The 25781-nt window shown below is 33.5% G+C and overlaps 1 protein-coding gene across 3 annotated transcripts; it reads left to right on the plus strand.

The window, feature by feature from the left end:
* The first annotated feature begins 6689 nt into the window (after nt 1–6689).
* Nucleotides 6690–21706, plus strand: LOC144557747 (calcium-transporting ATPase 5, plasma membrane-type-like). Of its 3 annotated transcripts, none has more exons than XM_078306317.1 (34): nt 6690–7012; nt 7834–7950; nt 8036–8093; nt 8643–8738; nt 9090–9221; nt 9746–9835; nt 9954–10023; nt 10263–10333; nt 10526–10609; nt 10694–10771; nt 10945–11016; nt 11345–11428; nt 11754–11836; nt 12256–12364; nt 12451–12506; nt 12752–12794; nt 12940–13023; nt 13844–13981; nt 14415–14477; nt 14767–14865; nt 15387–15497; nt 16216–16383; nt 16853–16912; nt 17030–17191; nt 17805–17921; nt 18094–18192; nt 18469–18606; nt 19167–19267; nt 19598–19643; nt 19730–19864; nt 20302–20409; nt 20523–20614; nt 20900–21009; nt 21410–21706. In XM_078306317.1, the coding sequence occupies exons 4-34, from the start codon at nt 8727–8729 to the stop codon at nt 21454–21456; spliced, it is 2862 nt and encodes a 953-aa protein (XP_078162443.1). In that variant the 5' UTR covers nt 6690–7012; nt 7834–7950; nt 8036–8093; nt 8643–8726; the 3' UTR covers nt 21457–21706. The 3 variants fall into 3 exon arrangements, with proteins under 3 accessions (XP_078162443.1, XP_078162444.1, XP_078162445.1); XM_078306318.1 differs by having other exon boundaries at nt 21413–21706; XM_078306319.1 differs by having other exon boundaries at nt 6720–7012; nt 8643–8734.
* Nucleotides 21707–25781: the final 4075 nt, after the last annotated feature.

Raw genomic sequence — 25781 nt, forward strand, 5'->3', positions numbered from 1 at the left:
AAATAATAGGAACAATGTTCCTATTTCTCAAAAATAGTAGAACTACGCCTAAAATCTGAGAACATGTGTTTAAAGTGTTATATATGAATACGAGGAGGGTTCAAATGCACAATTATTTTGGTGCTCCAATATGCTCCACGACTCCATGTTCTTTATTTTCATTTTCAAAGTCCGAACAATCGATCCGAACCGCTCAACATGATCTTCATAATAAAATATACTTGGAGACCAAATTTTATATTTTTTAGAATTCTTTTACTATTTTTCTAGATGGAGGATGTTAATTTTCATTTTCCCGACCTAAAATTCCCGCCCAAATTTATTCAACTTTTACTTTAATCAATTCCATGACAGAGAGAAAAATTGCTTTGTATTATAGGTAGCCCCTTCAATCTTTTACTTTAAAAAGGCCATGCAGTAGGCCACTAGAGAACTGGAAAAACACCTTTGATTTGTAAATTGTTGAACGCAAAAATATAAGAAAAGAGTTTCCGCCTTGATCCAGCCCATAATTTCAACTGGGCTTTGGCCTTTATTAAATTCAGAAGTTGAATTTTTGAAGACTTCTTGCTGGAAAAATTACTTCATTATAAAATTAAGAAAGTGATAAAAAAATAATAAAATAATGGAAAGCAAAGATTAATAGAATTTAGTAGTGGTTTAGTGGTGAAGCTATCCTATATAATATAATTTCTCGAGTCCAATGAATTTGAAATTTTCAGCTTTTTACATGGATTTTTTGCTACATATTGAACTACTTGCTACATATTGAACATAAATGTTCTTCATATAAAAAACTTTAATACAAGATAAAACTTAGTACCTTCTGATTTTACGATCCTAAAACATGATAAGCGATTATATCATAGATATATAGCCGTTGTTTTAATTGAAATCAGTGTTTTTTATATGGCCGTAGTTTTAATTGAAATCAGTGTTTTTCTTAATTTTTTATTATTTTTTTATTTTAAAAAATCACTGATTTTGAAAAATTCTAAGAAAATAGTAAAAAAATTCAAAAATAAAAAAAATAAAATTTGGTCTCCAATATGAAGAACATGTTGAGAACTTTAAAACTAGAAATATGAGCGCAAATTAAAACACCCACTTTAATTTGATAGCTTATCTCTGTATATATTTCTTATATGTAAAAAGAGGAGGGTTCAAATGCCTCCATGTTTTTGTGCCTCCATCATGCCCCCATCTCTCTCCATCATTTTCAAAGTTCAAACAGTCGATCCGAACCGCTCAACCTAATCTCCATACTAAAATATGTTTGGATACCAAATTTTATATTTTTAGGAATTTTTTTACTATTTTTTTAGATAGGTAAGAAAATATTGTTTTTAGATGGTTCAGATTTATTGATTTTGTACCTATCTAAGAAAATAGTAAAAAAATTTCTAAAAATATAAAATTTGGTCTCCAAACATATTTTAGTATGGAGGCTAGATTGAACAGTTCGGATCGACTGTTTGAACTTTGAAAATGATGAAGAGAGATGGAGGCACAAAAACATGGAGGCATTTGAACCCTCGTGTAAAAATTATATAAAAGATGATCAATCTTAAGGGAAAAGAATAAAACAGAGATGACCGAGCGAGGCTTCAAGAATACTACTTAATTATTACCAATCATATAAAGTATTTATTTAACAATAGTATAATTGTTGATAAACATTCTCCCACGTTCTTCCAGCTAATACAAATTAAATGGTAGTATGGTACAGACTACAGACTATATAGAGTTGTTTCCTGGCCCCACTTAAAAAAGTTCAAACCCTTTTTCATTTTTTTAAACCACCAAACCATATATGTTTGTGATCCTACAATAAAATAAAATATAGTATATATACAGGTAGATGGTGTCTTTTTTGTCAACGAAAAACGATTTGGATCTCCGTTTTCTTTAGAGATTGGATTGGATGTTTTCTGAGATTGAATGTATAATATTGATTTTAGCATGAGTATATTATTTGTAATTGGTTCATACGAGGTGAAGGAGAAAAGGGTTACAAATAGGAAGAGAGATCAACATATTTTTAATCCAACTAAGTAAAAATTAATTAAGAATTTTTTTCCTCTCCTGTTGTCCTCTTCCTTCCTCTATACTCTCAATCCAAACAAGATGTAAAAGATATTTTCATAAACTTCTAAAACTAATTTGTATTTGAATGTTGCCGAAATTTTTATTAATAGTATAATAATAAAAAAAAACATTCTCAAAATTGGAGAATTTCACGTTTACCTGGCCCGCCAAGTCAATCAACAATCTATTTATGGGAGCACAGATTGGCTTGGTGGCCCCCTAAAAACCCAGAAAATACACTGTAATATTGAATATACTACAGTTTTTAGAGACCTCTGAGCTTGCTTCAAAATTAGTGCGTAGTTCACTCTTCAAATTTACAAAATTCTTCCTTTTTCAAAACAGAATTTTTCGTCACTGTTTATTTAATGTCAAAAATATAATTTATAGACTGCTATATTTTCTTAATGTGTGTCATAAAAAATACTAATCCTCATATTACTTTTCCCAATCTGTAAATAGATATATTAGAGGTGCACAGTTGGAGCTGCTTATTAATTAATAATTATCATCCCTCTGATAAGTATTTTAGGTTCACCTGAGAATTAATTCAAACACATTAAATATGAATGCAAACTCATCTCACCGAATCTTGAAATTCTGTCCCAAGTTTGAAATTTCTCAAAAAATGCAAACGATACCCTTTTTTGGACATGTATATATAATCGTGCACATCTTGCATAAAATACAAAAAAATCATGCATTTTGCAGCTAATTTACTTAGTCTACTACTTTGAAAGCTTAATTGTCAGTGCCTTTGGTTGATAGGAGTGAATATTCTCTGCAGTATCTGACCGCATGAAGTTAATCAAAGATAAACTATTAGAAATTATAAATTATTCAAGATATAGGAGTTGACTTTAAAATTCATGCAAATTTATGTTAAATGGGTTGGATTTAACTTGACGGGCCGTTCGGCAACAAAGGATTAGACTTCCTTAAGGCTTAATCCGCTTTCTTTAGCTTCCTTAGCCGCTTAATTCTACTGAACACCAGTTCCTTAGTGTGGATTAAGAATACCTCCTTTATCTTTATTTTGCCCGGACTTTAAGGCACCCATACCCATTCCTTTAACTTCCTTAGCTTTTATCCACGGATTAAGACAACCGAACATCGGTTTCTCAGCGCTCCTTAAGCTCTTAATCCTTTGTTGTTGCCGAACATCTAGAGAAGGAGAAAAAAAATAATATGAGAATTAATCGAATTTAAACCCGTTAACTAATTAGATACTCGATAAAAAATAATGCTTTAACTTATACTTTCCAATACTTTGATTTGTAATTTCTGATTCTCTAACATATAATTATAATTACTAATCATAATTCAAGAAATTTATTTTAATTTTAACTCTAAATTTAACAAGAATTATAAATCAAACATCTAGAGAGAGACAAACAAAAGTTCAGGAGAAGACAAAGTCGATCGGAACGTCCAAATCTGTACTAAAACTCGAAATCCAGAGGCATTACATGGGTCCGCCCCTGCTTATATAATCTGAATTCGGCTTAGAAAGCATGACATATTATGTCAGAATTATTAGCTGAATGCATACAAGACAGCGCCCAAATGTCATGCATAATTTTTGTTATTCTTTTTTTCGAAAACAATTACATTATTAATTTATACATACAGAATTCGGGTGTAAAATATTTTTTTTCCAACGGACTAGGTTTTGGACACAGTAAAATATAAATTTAAAACAATTGAATTTTTAGTTGTTGATTGTTTTTCATAACGCGCTCTATCATGGAAGCACGTTAATGCCAGATGCATTAATTAATTAGTGGTCATATGGTTATTGAGAATTTGAGATTAATATATAATACTATCAAGTTTGTCAAACTTTTTAATTATAAATCGGTCGATTAAAATATAATTTTCTCCCGACTCACCTCCATTTCCTTGGACAGTCGAACTATATATGTTGTGGTTATAGGTACATTTGTCATTTGGAATATTAAGAATAATATACATACTGGAATAAGAAATGAATACCTCAGAATAAAAAACAATAAAATATACTTTGAAAATCTTATTTTTGGTAAAGGAGTTCAATGCAATTTGCAACATTTTCACTTCTTTTTTTTTTTCTTCTGTCTTTTTGCATCTCACAATTTACATCTGACAATAAATAGTTTTTTTAAGCATAAAATGAGAATCAGAGTCTAGTATGAATGTTTTTTTTTTAAAGCATAAAGATTATATTACAAGATATAACATGTATACATACAAACATAAAAATTGATACATATGGTATGAATACTGAATTTCTAAACTGTAATTTTTAGCACGAAGAACAATGTTTTAGTCACTTAGGTCCGTTTGTCTGACAAACAAGATATAGTTGTACTTTAAAATAACACTTAAGACATAATTTATTTTACAATAAATTCAATAAGTTGGCTGAAGATTATGTCACAATTTTTGGTTTAAATAATTAAAAATATTTAAATCTGTATAACATGCAACTAACAATTCCACATCCAATACTAACAAGTAAGATTTAAAAAAAAAAAAAAAATAGAACCAAATTTAATATTTTTAATAAAACAAACACCATTGATTTGGATTCTACAAAACACAACTCCACCGGTACGCAGGATCAGTGGTCGGTGGAGACACAAACATGTTTGCTCCATCGATCTGCTAGATCGGTTGAGCCATTTTATCACTCATCTATACAATATGACCATATAAATCAAACATGTTTATGTCTCCACAAGTAAAAATTAATGGAGCTGTTTTTTTTATAAAAGATAAAAAATAAATTATCATAGAGCTTGTTATGTTATTATGGAATTTGATCGGTGGAGCTGTTTTTTATAAAAATCAAATAAACGATGCTTGTTATGTTAAAATATTTAAAAAAAAAAATCAACAAGTAACAATAAACAAAGAGTGAGTTTATGGTACTATGCATATTACTATTTGGCACCGTGCTACGGCTCTATATTCGAGTTTTCAAATCCTAACGATCGATCCGAACCGTTCATCTTGGTCTCCATATTAATATGTGTTTGGAGACCAAATTTTATATTTTTTGAAATTTTTTTACTATTTTTTTAGATTTATTGAAAATCACTGTTTTTGGATGGTCCAGAATTTTCAGATCAAGTGATTTTCTAAATATCTAAAAAAATAGTAAAAAAAATTTCAAAAAATGTAAAATTTGGTCTCCAAACACATATTAATTTGGAGCTGTTTTTTATAAAAATCAAATAAACGATCCTTGTTATGTTAAAATATTTAAAATTAGTTATATTAAAAAAGAAAATCAAAGCAGCTCAACAAGGGACGTAGTTGTCCTTTAGAAAAGATAAAAAAGTGAATAAAGAGAAAGGAAGTTGGACCGAATTTCAACGAGCCATACGCAAGGCAAGTATTTTTTAGGAAAGAAGCAAAGTCCCATAACGGATCTCCATCTTCCTTTTTTTTTATTAAGTTTATTTTTTAGACTTTATTTCGGATAAAAATATGTATTGTAAAATTTTTAATTGACATAACTACTATTATATAATATGCAAGATAAAAAATATATAGTTTATTTTTAATAAATTATCATAGAATTTGATCAATTTCATACATGAAATTAGATATATCTCACAGAGAAATATTAAAATATTTTAACTTCATGATTAAAGTTATATATAATTAATAATTAAATTCAACGAAAATATCAAATATCCTTCTAGGTTTGGAAAAAAGTAAAAGAAAAGAAAACTAAAAAAGGAAAAAGCAAAAAAAAGGAAGCAAAATGAACTGTCACCTTCCTCCTGTTACGATCCTCTATAAACCGTGAGTTGAAATATCTGTGTGTGTTCATGTAGCTAGATCATCTATGCCTCCAAATTGAACTGCTACATGATTTTTATAAAGAAGTACTTCGCAGAGAAACTTAAGTTCAAAACAAAGTGTCTTCTCTCTCTTGCGCATTTTCAGTTAGAACTTGTGACTGTTGTCTAATGTGGGTGCGTATCCTCTGAGATATCTCAACTTTTGCGTGACCGACGTGTCCGGTGCCTATTCGGGGGTGATGTAGGGGGTCAGTATTATGTGTACTTTGAGATTCGTGTATAACGTATTTAAACAGTTGAGATTTTCCATAATGTCACGCAAAGTTTGAGATATCTCAGAGGATACGAATTCGTCTAATGTCTAGTATGACGGGAAAAGAGCGTTGCACAATACGGCATAGAACTATCAAACGGACACGGCGTACGCGTACCCGTATATACTCGTTTTGAAACCTATTTGCCTTAAACGGATACGGCGTCCGTGTAATTCTGAACATATTGCATACATCTAAAATGATAATTTTCAATAATTACCATAAAATTGTATCAAATTCTGTGATCTACAGATCTATGTATTCAATGCACAGTATTTCTTTCTATACACTGATACAATAGTTGATAAAAATACCCTATTTTACTTAAATAAAAAAGAAACATACTAGGTATCTCAAATTTAAATTTAGCAATAAAATTTAGGTAATGGAATGATTCTATAAATATAGCAATAATAAAATTATATTTATTAAAATAGGAAAAAAAAGAAAAAGATAAAGTGTACCAAAGTGTTAAAATTATAAATTATTCCACGCCACCTTCTCACGCCTTCGGCATTCTCATTTCTCTCTCTTGAGCAAACCAGTTGGTGCTCTCTCTCTGCTTTCTGCCTTTTCATTTGTCTTTGTTTTGTTTTACATTCTACATTACTAAGTTAATTCGACGGCGCAGATTCAGGCGAAGCGGGTGTCATCTCTCCTGCGACAATGGAGAAAATGGAGGCATCGCCGCTGCGGAAGCAGGATTCACAGGCGTCCGTCGAAACGATAGCAATCCAAGAGACCGCCCGAGCTGAGGACGATACCTTTGATATACCTCCCAAGGGGGCTTCCATTGAAAGGCTTCGCCGATGGAGGGTAAGTCTGTTATTTCTCTCTTAGATTTTGCTCATGTACCATCATTGTTTTTGAAAATTTCTCTGGAGGACCTGGAGGTCTTTTTTGCATATTCACTGAAAGGCGCATGCGTTTGGTACTATTTGGGAATTTTGGTTTGAATTTTAAATGCTGGTGTGGACTCTTGACTGTTTTAAGAGCGCATTTTATTATTATCTTTTTTTTTTTTTTTTTTTTTTTTTAAAAAGAAAAAGAGCGCATTTATGTTTTGAAAAGAGAATGCACTGTTTGTTTTAGAGTAATGTAAATTTGATGATGTTTGGCAAGCTTCACTATTTATTTTTAGGTCAAGATAAGGTTATCCGAGTTTTAATTTGGAAAAAAAGTGCAATATCTCTGGGTTGCATATTAGATGATATGTTTTTTTTTTTTTTCAAGTAATGTTGTAAATTTTAGCTGTGCGAATTATCTGATATTATGTTATATAATCTAGAAGAATTTGGACATGGAGATGCCTATGATTAATGATACAGAATCCAAACATTTTAACGAGATTGAATGTTTTGTTAGTTTTAGAAATTGCATGAATTTTCTCTCATTTTCTTAATTAAGAGAGCTCCCAACATTGGCAACTTTGTATGTAGTGTGAAAATTACTAAAATGACAAACAACTTTTGATTTCTTATGGTATCTCGACAACATTTCAATATGCATTGGTTTTTTCTTTTCTTCATATTTTTTTTGAGTGCATACAGTGTACAATCTGAATTTGCTGATTGCATATTTTTAGCTCACTGTTATTACGCTAATGTACTTTTGAAACATTTTTTTTTTCTTTTCAGCAAGCGGTGCTAGTTCTTAATGCCTCAAGGAGGTTTAGATATACACTGGATTTGAAACAGGAGGAAGAAAAAGAGAGAATCAGGAGGAAACTTCGTGCTCATGCCCAAGTTATACGTGTATGTGAATTTAGGACATGTAATTGTTTTCATGTTGAAAAAGGGACCAGGGATATTCCTCATGAAATTGTATTTTCATTACTAGGCTGCATTACTTTTCAAACAAGCAGGGGAAAGACCTTTTCAAACAACAGAATTACCAGGTACTACCCTTAACCAATGAAAAAAAAAATCAACCAAAGCAGCAATTTCTTATGTTCCTATCCAAAGGTGCAAAGTAGCATGTATATCCCTCCAATACGGGAAACACTATGTGCATATTTCTAAAGGACATTGAAAGTATCTTGACATTCTGTGTTTCCATCTTTCCCATTTACTTGGACACAAGTCAGATGAATCGTTTTCTCATAACATGCCTTTATATTAAATATAGAAGATAAAAGGCAATCAGGGTACTTTTGAAGTAAATAAAATACAATGGCATTGGTAATAAGTGCATATATAATATTTTTGGTTTTCAGATGTAAGCATATATATGATGTTTTGTAGGGATGTATATGAACTCACTTTAATAAAGATGTAATATGAAAAATAACAAATAATATTAGTGTTACCAACTTATTTGAAATGACATAGATACCAAATATGAAATTCATCATTGAAAAGGACCATTTCAATAATATATGGTGAAGTTCAAATACATACTATTCTTTTAATTTGTTATTCTTATTGTGGTTCTTTATTCTATGAAGAGGTTCTGCCATGCGGTTATCGAATTGGAGTAAAAGAGCTGACGGACATGACAAGAGATCATAATTATTCTGCTTTGCAAGACTATGGAGGGGCAAGTATAATTTCACAGCATTTAGGAAGGAGTTCCATTTTTACAATTTAACCCAGCAGAACCTCAAAATATCACATCCGATCCTACAAAAAATAATAGTATAGCATTGTCTAACCTTATGTGCCTCTGCAAAACATTAGAAATGTCTTTTTCACCTTTGATCCTTAATTTTTCCTAAACGAAAGCTCGACTATTTTTGTACCATCTTTTATTGAATAAGGTGTGGTTACTTTTTTTGGAAGAACGACGGTGTTCTGTGTAATATATATTATGCCTTTAGGAGTATACGACTGTATTTATGATTTTTTCGTACATCAGAAGCCCTTTACTGAAGATGTCCAAATATTTTTTTTAGGTGAATGGTGTTGCTAAGTTTCTAAAAACAAACATAGATGGGGGCATCACTGAAGATGATGCTGAGATAATTAGTAGGCGTAATGCATTTGGATCAAATACATATCCTCTCAAGAAAGGAAAGAGCTTTTGGGTCTGTTTCTTTCTTCCTTTTTATCAACTTTTAGTTTCTGTTAATGGTAGATTAATGTACATCAATCATGGTCATGCCTATTCCATTTGTTTGATGACTTGTTGGAGTTTCCAATTGATTCAACAACATCTACTTCTCATACCCCACTCTATGTATTGTTGTCATATATTGTTTTAATAGAGCAAATGGGCCGTTTTCATCCTTTGTCATCTCCAAACTGTATGTTTAACCAAATCTTGTTGCAACTCTTGACTAATATATGCAAGATAAAATTACCAAAATTTGTCGGGCATGTATTTTTATTAGTGGTGTAAATGAAGCATGGCGCTGCTTCTTTCTTTTTCTGACTGTTTGTCAGATTGACTCTTGTTGGAGTTGCAACTAATTGGTGCATTCAGGTTGGTAATTAAGCATATGCCTGATGAATCTACTTCTGTCCATGTACACCAACAACACATCAAATATATGTTAACATCTATTGTTTGTACTGTTTTGACAAACTTCTACTTGTCTGTGATAAAAAGGGTTTTCTGTGGGAGGCTTGTCAAGACTTAACACTAATCATACTTATGGTGGCTGCTGCTCTATCTCTCGGACTCGGTATAAAGACTGAGGTAAAACATTTTTATACATAAAAATTACCGAAATTTATGCCCCTTTGCAACATTTTCTAAGGGGTGAACTTATTCTTTTATTTGTGTTTGTGAAAGTAAATATGTTAATTTCATGTAGGGCATCAAAGAGGGGTGGTATGATGGGGGAAGCATTGCTTTTGCTGTTTGTCTTGTCATTGTTGTGACTGGTATGACACTCCTATTGTATTTAGTTATCTACTTAGCAAGAAATATGCATCCACCAAGGAATGTACTGGAACTTACTAGTGGTGACCTATGGCTTTATGTCTTGACGTGTTTGTTTCAGAAAAGAATGTTTTTATTGATTATGAGTTAACTCAATTCTATTCTAGTACTTCATGATCTGCGAATTAGAGGTTCGTTTCATTTATTGATTACTAACTATTTTCTTTATGCTTTATCATAGCTATAAGTGATTACAAACAATCCCTCCAGTTCAGGCACCTTAATGAGGAGAAGCAAAACATCCGCATTGAGGTTTTGTTTTTGTATTTTAGCTAACAATTTGTTATTTATGTGAAAAAACATCAGCAATTTTTTCATCAAAAAATATAAAACAAAATTAAAAAATAAATTAAGGGGAACAGATGGACAATTGGTTAAAGCTAGTTAATCTGAAATATTCTCTCTCTTCTGATCCTTTGTGTTTTTTCTCTCTCCATATATTAGGTTATCAGAAATGGTAAAAGAATAAGCATATCAATATTTGATCTAGTGGTGGGTGATGTGGTCCCTCTCAAAATTGGTGATCAGGTAAGACAAAGTTTCTATCACCTGTAAATATTAATTAATATTAATTTTGGTTTCTGACACAGCTTATTGGACATTTTTGTTTAGGTCCCTGCTGATGGTTTGTTAATTAGTGGCCAATCACTTGCCATTGACGAATCTAGCATGACAGGAGAGAGCAAAATTGTAATATCAACAGAAATGAAAAATTCTTTCCCATTATTTCATAGCTTCTTTGGTCTTTAATTGCATATTTTGGGGGTTTAGACGAGGCAAATTGCATAGCTAATGGGAGCTATCTTTTTTCCATCAATCATGATAGCATTGATTATTAGTAACAAGGTGATAATTCAATGCAGGTTCATAAAGATCCGAAGTCACCATTTTTGATGTCGGGTTGTAAAGTTGCTGATGGTTATGGTATTATGTTGGTATGTTGTTTCACTGAGCTGTTGTAGCTTATTTATAACAACAAACTTTATTTTGTTTGCATGTTTTTTTATTTCTTTTGCTATGAAACTGTTTGCAACATAAATGCTTTAGTTTTAATCACATTAAAATTACTTGCTTCTTGCTTTCACGCTATATCAGAATTAGCTTTATTTATGAGAAAATATGTTAGATGCCCTCTCCAAAAATGAAATGGTGAGAGAGTGTAATGGAAAATTAGGGAGGAGTATTTTGTGGTAGTTATGCCTGTGTTATAGTTTACAAATGCTTCCAGATATACTTATTTCTTGTTTATGTTACCTTTTTCAGGTAACAGCTGTTGGGATGAATACTGAGTGGGGCTTACTCATGGCCACCATATCAGAGGATAATAATGAAGAAACACCCCTGCAGGTTCTGTATTCTACTTCATTTATTTGTGGCCTGTATGTACCGCTAGCCAGCTTTTAATATGGTACAGTCCAGAAGTCACCATTTCAAAATAGCTTGAATAAGTGACTACGGAATTAATAATCATCTCCAACAGAGGGTCAGTACAGTTGTGTTGTACTGTTACCAGAGCTAATACTTATATAAGAATCTGTATTCTTATCCTTGATTGATCTGGTAGTTAGGCCAAGTGTAGATAAACAATATCCAGAGGAGGTTGTAGTGTACAATAGTGGGCTGCGTATTATATAGCTCATTGGTCTGAAAAAATATGATTTGTATGTGGCAGGTGCGTCTGAATGGTGTTGCCACTATGATCGGAATGGTTGGTCTGGCTGTTGCCGGTGTAGTCCTAGTTGTTCTTTTGGCAAGGTATGTTTCCATTTTTGTCTTTCATTTATTCTTTTCTTTAAAATAATAAACTATATATTTTCCCCAAAAGCAACAATATGCCAAGTGAACCCTTACAAAAAGGTGAAGCCTTCCTGCAACCTTAGATTGCATTAGAACTATTCTTGTTACCACTCTCCCTTTGGAATTTTGTTTATAATGCCTAAACTACCCTCTCTTTCCTCATTGATATATAAAAAAAATTTGTGAGGAAAAGTAGATTTTTGGGTATCTTTTGAAGAAAATAAGGTAACCCAGGAGCTGCAGTTGATCACATTTATTTACTCGTTACTTTGTTTTCTAGGCTTATAATTGAAATTAGACATTCTTATAAGATTCAGTGTTCTTCGACGTTCTTAGTTTCTGTTTCAATCTGTACTTCTGTGACCATTTTTCTATAGATATTTTACTGGAAAAACAACCAATGCTGATGGAGTGGTGCAATTCATAAAAGGACAAACAAGTGTGAAGTCTGCTATTGATGGTGTCATCAAAATTTTTACTGTTGCGGTATGTGTTCTTTACATTTTAGTGATGCTTCTCCAGGGTGTCTTCTTTTAAATTTAAATATTAAATATCAAATCATAACATGCTAGGTGACTATTGTTGTTGTTGCGGTGCCTGAAGGCCTTCCCTTGGCTGTGACCCTAACGTAAGTCTCCATTTCTCTCTTTTTTTTTAAAAGAAATGTTCATTTAGTTCCTTGCATGTTGAGCCATTCTTCAGAAAAGTTCCTGTCAAAATTCTCATTGGATATACATGTGCAAATTGAACCAAGCAACCTGCTCATATGAAATGTCATTCATAGCGAAGGGTTGAATAAAACATTGACTCCATATTTCCTGGTCTTATTTTTCTGGAACTTACACTCTTTTGAAACTTTTTGGGTACTTGTAGTCTGGCTTACTCAATGCGCAAGATGATGTTAGATAAGGCTCTGGTGAGTTTGTCCTCACTATGCTTTGATCTTCTGAAACTTCATTTTTCTTCATCTTACTTGTTATGATATTTCATGAAAATACCAACTCATTGGTTTTTTATATTTGAGAAGTTCCTTTCATAATAAATTTGTCAATTTCTCTCAGGTGAGGCGGCTTTCGGCATGTGAAACAATGGGGTCAGCTACAACTATATGTAGTGATAAGACTGGCACTTTAACATTGAATCAGGTGAGGCATTGCATACCAAGTTTCAGTCAAGATTCCTTGGCTGATGAGTAATTTCTATACTGTTTAGTTAGATTTTGTACTGCATTCTATTCCTTCCGAGTCATATATTATGTTAGTGCTTATTCATTTTTCATATCGGGACTTGTGCAAAATCTTTTGCACAAGTTTATAAGAATTTACAAAATCACCCTTAATTAATGCTAGTATTAACTGGGACTTAGCAGACTGACCGAATTTTCCCTGGTTCAGTAATCCTAACATGTGTCATCAATTTTGACGTCACATGGTAAAATGATTTTCTCCCCTAAATTGTCTTTTCTCCTTATAATTGTTTCTATTTTGATCAATGATCCTTACTGTTTAACAACGTAAACATTATATACAGGCCCTATAAATGATTTCAAGTCCAAGTTAAATTTCTCTCTTCCCATTTGTTTGTTCTTCTTATCATATGTTCATTTCTGTATGAAGTTACAAAATGACTGTTGAAATAAGCTACATTTATAGATGGATGATTTTGTTTGAGAAAAATAAATCAAGAAAAATCCATTGGAATATTTTTTGGCTGGCAATTCAAACTTGGGTCTTTTTTGCAAATGTCATAACTATGGCCCTTTTTTTTCCAAGGGTACATTGTATTTTCCTGCAAAAAGGTCCTTTTGTTTTTTCTTTTTTCTTTGGGTTTGTGTGGTCTCTTTTCTGTTTAATTCTTGCGTAAATCATAAAGCCATTTGATAAATAGAAAACCTAAAGTATTAGTGAAAAGTTTGCTTTTGGAGTTATTTTTTCCCTCAATTTAAAATAAAATATCCATCTACAGATGACTGTGGTTGAAGCGTATGTCGGTGGAAAGAATATAGCTGGGGCAAGTAATGCCAGTTCCCTTTCACCTACTGTTAATTCACTTATATTGGAAGGAATTGCACAAAATACTATTGGGAATGTGTATGAGCCTGAGGTAACTCTTTACACCTCCTTATATTTTCGCTTCTTTTATGGGCGGATTAGAATTTACACCAAACCTAGTGACTTCACAAATTTAATTTTGTCAAGTACATCGATATTTATTTTTGCAAATTATACCCAATCGTTGATCCCATTTGCAAACAGCATTCACTGTTTCTCATATTTGTAATTAGCAGCGACCATTTTGAGTTATGTGACCCCACCATTGGAATATGTCAAGCAAAAATGACCAAATTACCTCCATACTTACTAGATTTGGCAAATTTTAGAAGCCAACGCTTAAATTTCTTTGCTTCATTTTACTTTGATATGTTTATTTATTTTTATATATAGTGATGTATAATATTATTTATTTATTGAAGTCATCAGGTTGGAATTGTTGTCCTTGATTAAGTTTTTAACTTGAGCAGCAATCTTATTGTCAGAATGCAGCTGTTGAGATAACTGGGTCACCTACTGAGAAAGCCATACTTGGCTGGGGTGTTGAGGTATAATTCATTCTTGTATTTTTTTTAAAAATGTCATTTTATCCTTTAGGCATAAGGATTTCAATAACATTTCTGTCCCCTAATATGCACATTTCTTGTGAAAATTTTCTTTCTACAACTGCCTAAATTTCAATTGTACAAGTTCGATCAGAAGCTTTCAGAGTGAAACTTATAGCAGAAATATTCTATAATGGTGTAGAGTTTTAAATTGATGGTATAGTGGTGTAGAGTTTTAAATTCTGTACTATACTTTGACAGGTTTTAATATTTTAAATTCTAAACATTGCAGTTAAAAATGAAATTCAAGGAGGTTAGATCGAAATCTGTGATTGTTCATGCCTCACCTTTCAACTCAGAAAAGAAGCGCGGTGGTGTGGCTGTTCATGTGGTAAGCCTCTGATGCATTGTTATGTGCAGTCTCTATTACAGAAACATTAGGGCAGTCTACAGAAACTATTCAGGTTAGGTTTGGTAGGGCAATGGGATCTGTATACAACAACAACAACAAAGCCTTTAGTCCCAAACAAGTTTGGGTAGGCTAGAAATGGAACCCAACCGGAGTCTCACCTGCATTTTACGTTGGCTCGCCACGCCTTTCACAACCCTCTTTTTTCCTGGCATGGGATCTCTATATGCAGGCTTTTATCTGGTCCTGTCTGGTACTGCTGAATCTCATTTAGTTATTGTATCAGTCAATTCTGTCAACCACCTACTAGCACTTCTTTTAGTTTTATTTGAGTATTATATTAAAAACAAAGAAAATAATAGAAAACACTGACGATCAATTGTTACCAAACTGAAACTTGTGAACATTCTGTGAGTACCAGCAGAGACCAAATTTGTACATCATTTGCATTCTTATGTATACGTTTTCTTGTCCTCCTTGCATGTCAACTCTTAATAATTTAGGATGGCTCGGATGTACATGTGCACTGGAAAGGAGCAGCTGAGATTGTACTGGATCTTTGTACCAGTTGGATGGATGCAAGTGGGAGCAAACATGACATGACTCCTCATGAGGTAGGTCTTGTCCTAGACTAGTTATCATGTATAGTTGCACTGGCCGTCAGTATATCTGTCAGGATGGAAAATGTTTATTTTCAACATCTTGCTCTAGAGTCATTTACAGGGTTGTAAAACATTTGCAATTTAGCGTCAGTTAGCTTGGGTACTCAAATGCACATACCAGTACCAGAAGTTTTTGGTGAATACTGCTGGATAGTATAAATGGACCATCTTCTCTTGTTCATTTTTTTTACTTGGAACCTACTGACAAGACTCAAGTTCAATCACACAACTCTTAATGAATGCAATTGACCCAACAAAACAAAAGGAACAATTAGAAGTACTGTATTTTCACACCCAACAACACTGGTTCAGGAAAATGGAAGTTAATATCAAATAGTTCTGTATTGGCTAGTGTGATATACCATTTATCAGATGTTTGTCTTGACGCATGATGGAAAATACTATGCTGGACCTCTGATCAGTGCACCGGCACACATATATCGTGCTCTCTGATTCATTCTCTCCTTAGCCAAAAATTAATTTAGGGTCCAAATTCAACCCCAGTACCTCCACAAATACTAGAATCAACCACTATTAGCAATAATGACATCCCAAAAGCAAAAACAATCAGCAATGAACAATATCCTACACTTCCAGACCTTGAGTAGTACAATAGTATCTTTAAATCCTTAAGTTTCTATTTTTTTTTATAAAAGTTTTTTATTATTAGGTTGAGAAATTTCAGAAGCAAATAGAAGCCATGGCCGCCAAGAGTCTAAGATGTGTGGCTCTAGCATATAAGCCTTTTGACTTAAAAAAGGTCCCGAATGAAGAACAAAGGGTCACTTGGTCTTTACCTGAGGATGACCTAATTCTTCTTGCTATTGTGGGTATGAAGGTAAAGGTTTAGTCCCATTTATGATTTTTTTTTAAAATTGTCAATTTCTCTCTTTTGCTTTTAAATTGACTAGAAAGTCTTGAGGTATTGCTCAAATTTTTCCCAAATGATACTTCAAACTAAAATCTGTACTGTTAGCTAAAGTGAATGTTTTTCGTAGTTACAATTCATTCTTCTTAGGGGGTTTGGAGATTTGAGATTTGATTTATGGAAAAATTCTATCAACTTCTGCGTACGGGAGTGTTACTTGAAAGTAATTTTAATTATTTTTTGGATACATAATACAGTTGTGCACATGGGAAATGGTTTTCTTATAATTGCAGGGTATTTTATTGGTGTGATAATTATTTTGAATAAGATATCCTATAAGAAAACAACATACAGAATTGAAATTTAATCCAATGACTTAATAACTACTATCTCGATTTGTGATGACAGTTTTTGAAACACATCTGTGCAACTTTTGTAGGATCCATGTCGTCCTGGTGTGAAAGATGCTGTTCTTTTGTGCACTAATGCAGGAGTAAAGGTAAACTGCCCCCCTCCCTCAAAAATAAGGCTGTCCTTATTTTGGGTCTGTTTGTATGTTCTTTCTCTGACTTGAGAAGTGCAAAGTCATTTTTCTTATGTTGTGTTTGATTTGTAGGTACGCATGGTCACAGGAGACAACCTTCAAACAGCCAAAGCCATTGCCTTAGAATGTGGTATACTATCAGAAAATGACAAAATGGATGAGGTAATTATCGAGGGGAAAGTTTTTCGTGCCTTGAATGAGGATGATAAGGAGGGGATGGTGGAGAAAATCAAGGTACATGGTAGTAACTAATCTATTAAGTTCTCCCTTCTTTTCATTAGAGAAAAAACATGCGTGGCAGTATCACACATCAAAAGTTCATATATACTCCAGCAAAAAGATGTATCTAAATGTCTTATAACTTCCCTTTTGGAACTTGCATAAATATCACGGAAATTCCTCCTCCCTTAATTTCTATAAAAGCACCAAAAAAATACCCATATTTTCTTATGTCACAAGTACAGAAAAATAGGCAAGAAAGAAGGGGGCACTTGGGACATATTTCGTGGTAAATGGGAAGAAATGTTACTGAGTATGATGTTTTAATGACCTGATTTGCTAAGACTGGCAAGATGGGGTCCTAGCCTGGATTTAATTGACCTGCAGTACGACTGGTTGAGTCTGGGTCAGCATATCATGGTCTGATCAAAACTGACCTGCTTTGAACAAACCCACCCTTTGGAATTTCTCGAAATGCTCAAGAATTGCATCTGATCTAACTTGATTTTATGTTTCTGTAAAATGTCACAGATCTTAAAAGTTGTTGTGTTCTTTTAATAACTGTCTTTTGTTTATGCATGTAACTGTTGAGAAACCTAAGTATTAAGTTGGTCTGTAAAATGGTTAGGTGATGGCAAGGTCTTCTCCAAATGACAAGTTGCAGCTTGTAAAGGCATTGAAAAATAAAGGCCATGTAGTAGCTGTCACTGGAGATGGCACCAATGATGCTCCTGCTTTGCATGAGGTTGGTTTTGTCTTTTCAATCCCTTTGATTTCTCAGATGGAATAAACTTATATACTAAATAGTTATTTCATTTATATTCTGAGGCCTTGCATTGCTTGATATTTGAACATTTGTGAAGGCTCACTAAGTTTATCCTTTCAAGTAAATGCAATTTCTTCTGTCAATTATTCAGGCAGATATTGGTCTAGCTATGGGGCTTCAAGGAACTGAGGTGGCCAAAGAAAGCTCAGACATCATTATTCTGGATGACAATTTCTCTTCTGTTGTCAAGGTACTATTGCACTCTTCTATTTTATATTTCTTGCTATTATTTTAATTTTCAGAATTTGTTTAATAAAAATTATAATGCCAAGGCTTTTTTTTTATCATAGTACTATAACACTCAAAAAGTTAGGGAAATTTGTATTAAGTGCTAACTGAAGCGTTGGAATATACTCCTTAAACCTGCAATATAATACAGAGCCAAATATAAGGGTTCTGAAGTATCTTGATACTATAGTCTTTTGTACAACTTACAAATTTGTATTGTTTTGGTCTGTTTCTGTAGGTGGTCAGGTGGGGCCGGTCAGTTTATGCAAATATACAGAAATTTATTCAATTTCAGCTGACAGTGAATGTAGCGGCTCTTATTATTAATGTGGTTGCTGCTGTTTCTTCTGGAAATGTCCCTCTTAATGCTGTCCAGGTAAATAAATTGTAACTTCCATGAAAATAAAAAAAAAGAAACTTGAACAATTTGAATAAAGCCCAACTAAGCATGAGGTCATCATATTATAAAATAGAGCATAGAAATATTTGATATGCAATGGGAAGGGGATCATCAAATTAGGATTATCCCCAATTAAGCTCCATGTAGAAGCCATTTGTGAAAGTTTGCTCTAGACTGGGTCCATTAGAGCTATGAACTACAAATGTTCTTTGGTTAGTAACTTTATGACCCATGGGCTAACAAAGCAGTCTCTTGAGTTTTCAAAGGTGGACCTTTTAATTTCCATTAGGATTGAAAAAATTACCTATAAGTGACAAAAGTTTATCAAGGGGATAGAGTTTGCTCCACCGAAGAATATATATTTCATTGTAACCTCGTTGGAATGTACATCTCTCTTGGTGTATATCTTGATTTCAACAACTTTTGTGGCAATTTACAACAGCAACTATGTAGGATCTCTTACAATAAAGAATATATATTTGGACTGTACATCTCTCTTGTTTTATTTATGAATTTTGTTGATTCAACGTTTCTAGTTGCTATGGGTGAATCTAATAATGGACACGCTTGGTGCTCTTGCATTGGCAACTGAACCACCAACAGATAGTCTCATGAAGAGGTCACCTGTTGGTCGCAGGTTATATCTTCAACTATCCCTGAATAAACTGCTACTATTTATTATGTACATCTCCTTTGAAAATTGTTCACATAATAGCCAATAGCATTTCAATTGTTAAGCATTTAGAAATCTTGAACCAAAATTTCGAGGATTTTTCTTAGAAAGTTATATGAACTAGTTCAAAAAAGGAATTGCCTAGTCTTTATGAAAATGTTATAGAGAATTTGTCATGTTCTGCCTTTTGAAACCTTGATTTAATGGTGTAATGTTATTCTTTTCTTTTTTCTAAAGAAAAAGGACCAGTAGGTCCACTGCATTCCATTTTTAGCTAACATAGCCTTTTTGCAGTGAGCCACTAATTACAAACATAATGTGGAGGAATTTGTTAATTCAGGTAAAACTTCAATTGAAGTAATTACTTATAAAAGAAGAACATAAATCAGGACAAAAACTAATGATTTAATTTTTTTAAAAAACAAGGCCTTCTATCAAGTGGCAGTTCTCTTGACACTTAACTTCGATGGGAGAAGTCTTCTTAAACTGGAGAACTATTCAGCGGCGAAAGCAAATAAAATAAAGAACACCTTTATTTTCAATACTTTTGTTCTCTGCCAAGTAATTTCTCATGTCTCTTTTATTTTCTCCTTTATTTAACTATTTTGAAATTTTTGTAACTATATCCTCTTTGATTTTCATTATGTTTATGTTCTCTTTGATTTTTTGTTTGAGCCTCAATTAACACAAATTTACTCTTGTAATTAGCACTTTGTCAAAAGCAATTCCTCTTCAGTTTTCCTATATGGTGTCATTAAGCATTTAACATACTAAGAAAAAGAAAAATGAAACCCAAATAAAAAAAGAAGGGGAACAAACCGCCAACCCCTTCAATGCTTACCGCTGCTCACAGATACCCTCCCATCCACTCTGTTCACATGACGGGTGAAATTGAAATTGAAAGTAGAAAGTGTGTGCAGGAAAAGAAGTATTATTGGCATTTCATTTGTTTTTTAATATATATATTTGATGAAATTTAAGTTTGTGTTTTGCATTAGGTATTTAATGAGTTCAATGCAAGGAAGCCAGAAGAATGGAATATTTTTGAAGGGGTGACAAAAAACCACCTCTTTATGGGTATCATTGGCGTAACTGTTGTGTTGCAGGTACTATTTAGAAAACACCTTTTCAATGTGTTCTGTGACTACATAAAACATTTTTTCAAAAGAGATGATTTAATTTTATTTCATAATTGTTTTAAAATTTTGGAATGTCACAGGCCATGATTATTGAGTTTCTTGGGAAATTCACTTCAACTGTTAAGCTTAGCTGGCAGCTCTGGCTAGTTTCTATTGGCATTGCTTTTGTAAGGTAAAAATATTTAAGTTTTACCATTTTCACACTATTCATATTGTTTAATGCTTGAAGAATGTTTCAGATTTAATATTTTGCTTCCCTGGAAACCTCAGATTCTTTGATAATTTGACTATGACTATTTACTTCTGGCAGATAAAATATAGAAATTTATAGAACTTTTGTTGTTAATTTGATTCAGAGAATGTTAATTTTTTTTGGCTGACCTGTATATTTGACCAAAAGATTGGCCGCTTGTTCTTGACTATAACGTTTTCATTTTTTGATTTGCTTATTGAGCAGTTGGCCCCTTGCATTTTTGGGGAAGTTTATCCCAGTCCCTCGAACTCCCTTGAAAGAGTTGATTTGCAAATGCTGCCCCCAAAGCAAATGCTGCTCCCAAAGAAAAAAAGGTACATGACTTTTACATTTGTCAGGTGAACATTAATAAAATTTCTTTGGTCATTTATGCTGAAGTTATGGATAAACCCAGTTTAGTATTAATGTCAGCTAAACAAAAATTATATAAAGAGCTAAATTAAATCAGGAAGAAAGGGTATTTGATGGGGTTAAAGGCCTGTACAGGTTTCTTATATCAGTCCTGACCCTAGTCAGGGCTGGAGAACATATGCATTACCGTGTTTGGTACCTACTTTAGGGAGATAATGCCGTGACAGTACTGTTAGTTTTGTGCTTTCTGTATTATGTCTGCCACTGTACTGGTACAAGGGCACAGAATAACACCGATGGCAAGATATTTTCCTAAAAGAAATAGATGCCACTAATCCAAATTTATATATTCAATTTTCTTAGCAGCTACTGGGCAACCTGATGAAGCCACGAATTCCACTGTGGTCTAGAAAATTTGTATAGTTAAACAAGAAAGAAAGAAAGACTTACTGATGATATGAAGGTTTCAAGATGCTAACCAGAGTAGTGTTTATCTTAGCATAACTTTGTTTTGTGGATTTCCCAGGTCCTTTTTTTTCAATTTTTTCTCCTTAATCATGGGCATGAAAAAAGAAATGAAATTGTAATTAGCTTTCCATTGTCGTTTTTGTGTGAACATTGCTTGTATCCTGTTGGTAATGTTGCTATGATTTCCTGATACTTGATTGTCTTGTGGTTTCTATTCTTGGTGAGTGCTCAATTGATTCTATGACGTGGGGAACATCAACATTGAGTAAATTTTGTTGTGGGTTCAGTTCTTAGTGGATGATGGCTCTATATGCTTTTAATTTTGTTCACGAGAGAGTACTAAACTACTAACTATCATCTACCAAAATTTGTCTATCTGATTAAACTTTTTTTCTTAAAAGTCGTACATGATTTGTCCTTTCTCGAGTGAGAAAAAGATAAATTCTGTACCGAAAGAAAGTATTTCCAGAACGACTCTACTAAAAGCTGAACGCTTGAGGCTTGCTGATATCTCTTTAAATTTTCCTTTTATATAGAAATAAAAGTTAGCAGTTCCACAAAATGTCCTTAATTTAAAGGGAGCACTTAGCTATCCTTCCGTAACAATCTCCTATTTCATTCTCAGTCATTAACTACTTCAATAACTAATTATTTAGGAGGATCACTTATTATTTGGGGACCACATAATATTTGAAAGATTTTACAATTGGCGCGCGCTAGTATTCATCTATAATGCATCAAATATTCATCTATAACAGATCAAGTATTCATACCTAATATATGAAGTATTTAAAAAAAAACTGGACACGTTTTTAGAGGTGGAATTTTTTTTTTCGTTCAATCTAATCAATATTTTTGACAATCAGTGAGAAATTTTGCAAATCTAAAACCATGAATGTTTTATCTTTAAAATGAGATCCATAATGATATACTTTCGAGTTGCCCGTTGTACAAGTATTCATCATTATCGAGAAAGTATTCATCTTCGTCGTGCAAGTGTAAATATAAAAACTGGACACATCACTCATCCATCTTTTACACGTTTTTAGAGGTGGTTTTTTTTCTCCGTTCAATCTAACCAATATTTCTGACGATCTGTGAGGAATTTTGCAAATCTAAAACCACGAACGTTTTCTACACAATTTTATCTTTCAAATGAGATCCATGATGACATACTTTCGAGTTGTCCGTTGCACAAGTATTCATCTCTTATCGAGAAAGTATTAATTCTCGTCGCGTAAATGCAAATATAAAAACTGGACACATCACTCATCCATCTTTTACACGTTTTTAGATGTGAGTTTTTTTTCTCCGTTCAATCTAACCAATATTTCTGATGATCTGTGAAGAATTTTGCAAATCTAAAATCATGAACGTTTTCTACACAATTTTATCTTTCAAATGAGATCTATGATGACATATTTTCGAGTTGTCCGTTGCACAAGTATTAATATCTTGTCACGCAAATATTCATACCTAAGATATTAAGTATTCATTTATACACATTGAAGTATTCATTCATATATCTCTATTTTTTTTTCAAAATTTGTTTTTATGTAATTTATTTAATACGCAGTGGCCTAATTCACCATTAATAAAACTTTGTTCTTTGCAAAACTCGCTACTTCATGAGGAAGGAGAATATAAACATGAAAGGGATTAATTGCATATACATATACAAAATTATTTTGATACGATCGACAGTGACGGATCTGACCCGGTAGAGACGTGCTCTAATATTCATTCATACACATTGAAGTATTCATTCATACACAATGAAGTATTCATTCATACACGTTGAAGTATTCATTCCTGGCAGAGGCGTGCTTGATTGGGATGGAGTGACGGATGATCTCCGACAGAACGTTCGCTGGAGCGAGAGCAGCAAGCGTAGAGGGAAAAAACTGAGGCGAAAGTGTAAGAGGGAGGGAGCTTATTGTATTTACCATTTCGAGGTGGGAGAGGGAGGGGAGCTTATCGATGGAAAAACGGAGGCGGAGGAGGAGGCGGGATGCGGAGGTGGGAGATGGAGGTAGAGGCGGAGGTGAGGTGAGATGTAGGAGGCGAAGGTGAGAGAGGGAGGTGGGAGGCGGAGGTGGGAGAGGCAGAAGTGGGAGGCGGAGGTGGGAGAAGGAGGTGGGAGAAGAAGATGGAGGTGAAAAAGAAAAATGGAGGTGGAAGAGAAAGAGAGAAAGATGAAAGAAATAAAGGTTGTTAGAAATAGTAGTTATAGTTATAGTTAAAATAGAAAGTTGAGGGATGAAATGGGGGATGGATAGGTGGGGAAAATTATAATTACCCTAATTTAAATATGTACACTTTATTGGAATGAAAATGTCTCTAGGGGTGTTCAAACGGTTCGGTTTTCAATCGAATCGAAAAATTTCGGTTTAAATGGTTTGGTTTTTCGGTTTAAATGGATCGGTTCGGTTGAATTTTTGAATTATTACGGTTTAGATGGATTGGTTCGGTTTAATCGGTTTAAATTTTATAAAACCAATTAAACCGAACCAACCAAATTACATTGGTTCAAGTATGATTTATATTTTGTTTGGTTCATCATTGTTTCATTTCTTTCATTTTAGTTTAAATATTTTAAAACATCTACATATTTTGTATGGAATTGAACAACTTGTGTATGAACATATGTAATTTTCGTTAATAATGACACTAATAGGTTTACTTCGGTTCGTTTCTTAATCGATTTATAAGCTTAATCGGTTCGGTTTGATTATATTTTTGAAAACTGAATAAAAGTTTGATTTCGTTATTTTAGTTCGGTTTCAACCGAACCGACCGTTTGAACACTCCTAATTGTCTCCATTGCTGCAAAAGACTGCGGATTGGATAATTATGAATGCGTTGAGATTTGTGCTATCCCAATTCCACCATAATTCTCTATAAAATCGGAAACCTCTGAGATTGCTAAAAATCTTGCATCGTTCATTGCAGCTATAAAGAACACATATTTTGCTAGTCCGGAGTAAAAAAAATGAATTTTGTACATTTAAAGAGTGACTTTTATATGAATTTTAAAGGAAGTAATAAATCTTGCACTAGAAAAAACCTGAACGATTTAATTAACTTCGACCCCTAACCTAAAACTATTTTTCAATAGATTCTGTGGGTTTATTTTGATTTCATCTCATTGAAAATCAAAATAAGGGAACAACTCTGTTCGTAAGAACGTAATTTAAAAAATAAATAGGACGTTTCTTCTCCCTTTGTGCCAAATCTCTAGCGGCACTGTAATTAATGAGCTGTGTTTGTATCTTCCACTGGTTACTATTGAGATCTTAGTAGGGCTGCTCATGAGCCGAGTTGAGGACAATTTGGATTTAACTCGCTAACTCATGTGAGTTAAGTTTGAGTTGCTAATCTAGTTCCGAGTAAGAAATTCCAAGTTGTAATCAACTTGCAAGCAACTCGAGTTGAGGTGAGTCGACTCGTGACTCATAATGTAGTACATAGTGAGACAATCTAATTTAATTATAACACAATAAATATTACATAATTTACTAAAATAATTGTAATATCCCGAAAAATTGAGTTATTTATTTTATGCATAAAAGATTTTATTGATAATACTTAAATCAACATTTCTCCCCCTAACAACCTATTATCATTAATATGCAAAGTCAATTGTGCAGGGATGGCAGAAAAGCCCGATTAGCCCGGAGGCCCGTTAATATCCGCCCGGCCCGCCCTTTACCCGGTCGGCCCGGAGCTGTGATGGGCCAGGTAAGGCCGGGCCTAAAGACGGGTCAGGTCAGGCCTGGGCTTAACTCTAAGCCCAACGGGCTGCCCGTGGGCTTATATTTTAATACAACAAATTGAATTTTAGGGTTTTTACTGCTGAGCCGCTGAGACTGTCCCTCATTCTCTCAATCTCTCTCGATCTCACCTATCCCTCTCCTCTCCGTCTGAGAGACTGAGACGGCTCCTCTCTCAGTCGCTCTCTCTGTCCACCAGGTGCCGCCACTAGTCACCGCTACCACCACCAGATCTCTCTCCGTCTATCAGCCACCAGATCGCCCTTTCTCCACCACCAGTTCTCACTTCTCCTCCGTCAGCACCGCACCAGACTACTCCTCCGCCAGCACCGCCACCACTACTCCTCCGCCACAGTGCCACTACTCCTCCAGTCACATATACGGTTAGTTTCCTCTCTCTTCTCACATATACGGTTCTCTAACTGTTGAAAGACTGCACCCAATTAATTTCGCAATAAATCCAACTTGTTATTATTGTTGTTGTTCTATTCTCT

The sequence above is a fragment of the Carex rostrata genome, chromosome 8 (assembly GCF_964058835.1).
Source record: "Carex rostrata chromosome 8, lpCarRost1.2, whole genome shotgun sequence".
Lineage (NCBI taxonomy): Eukaryota > Viridiplantae > Streptophyta > Magnoliopsida > Poales > Cyperaceae > Carex > Carex rostrata.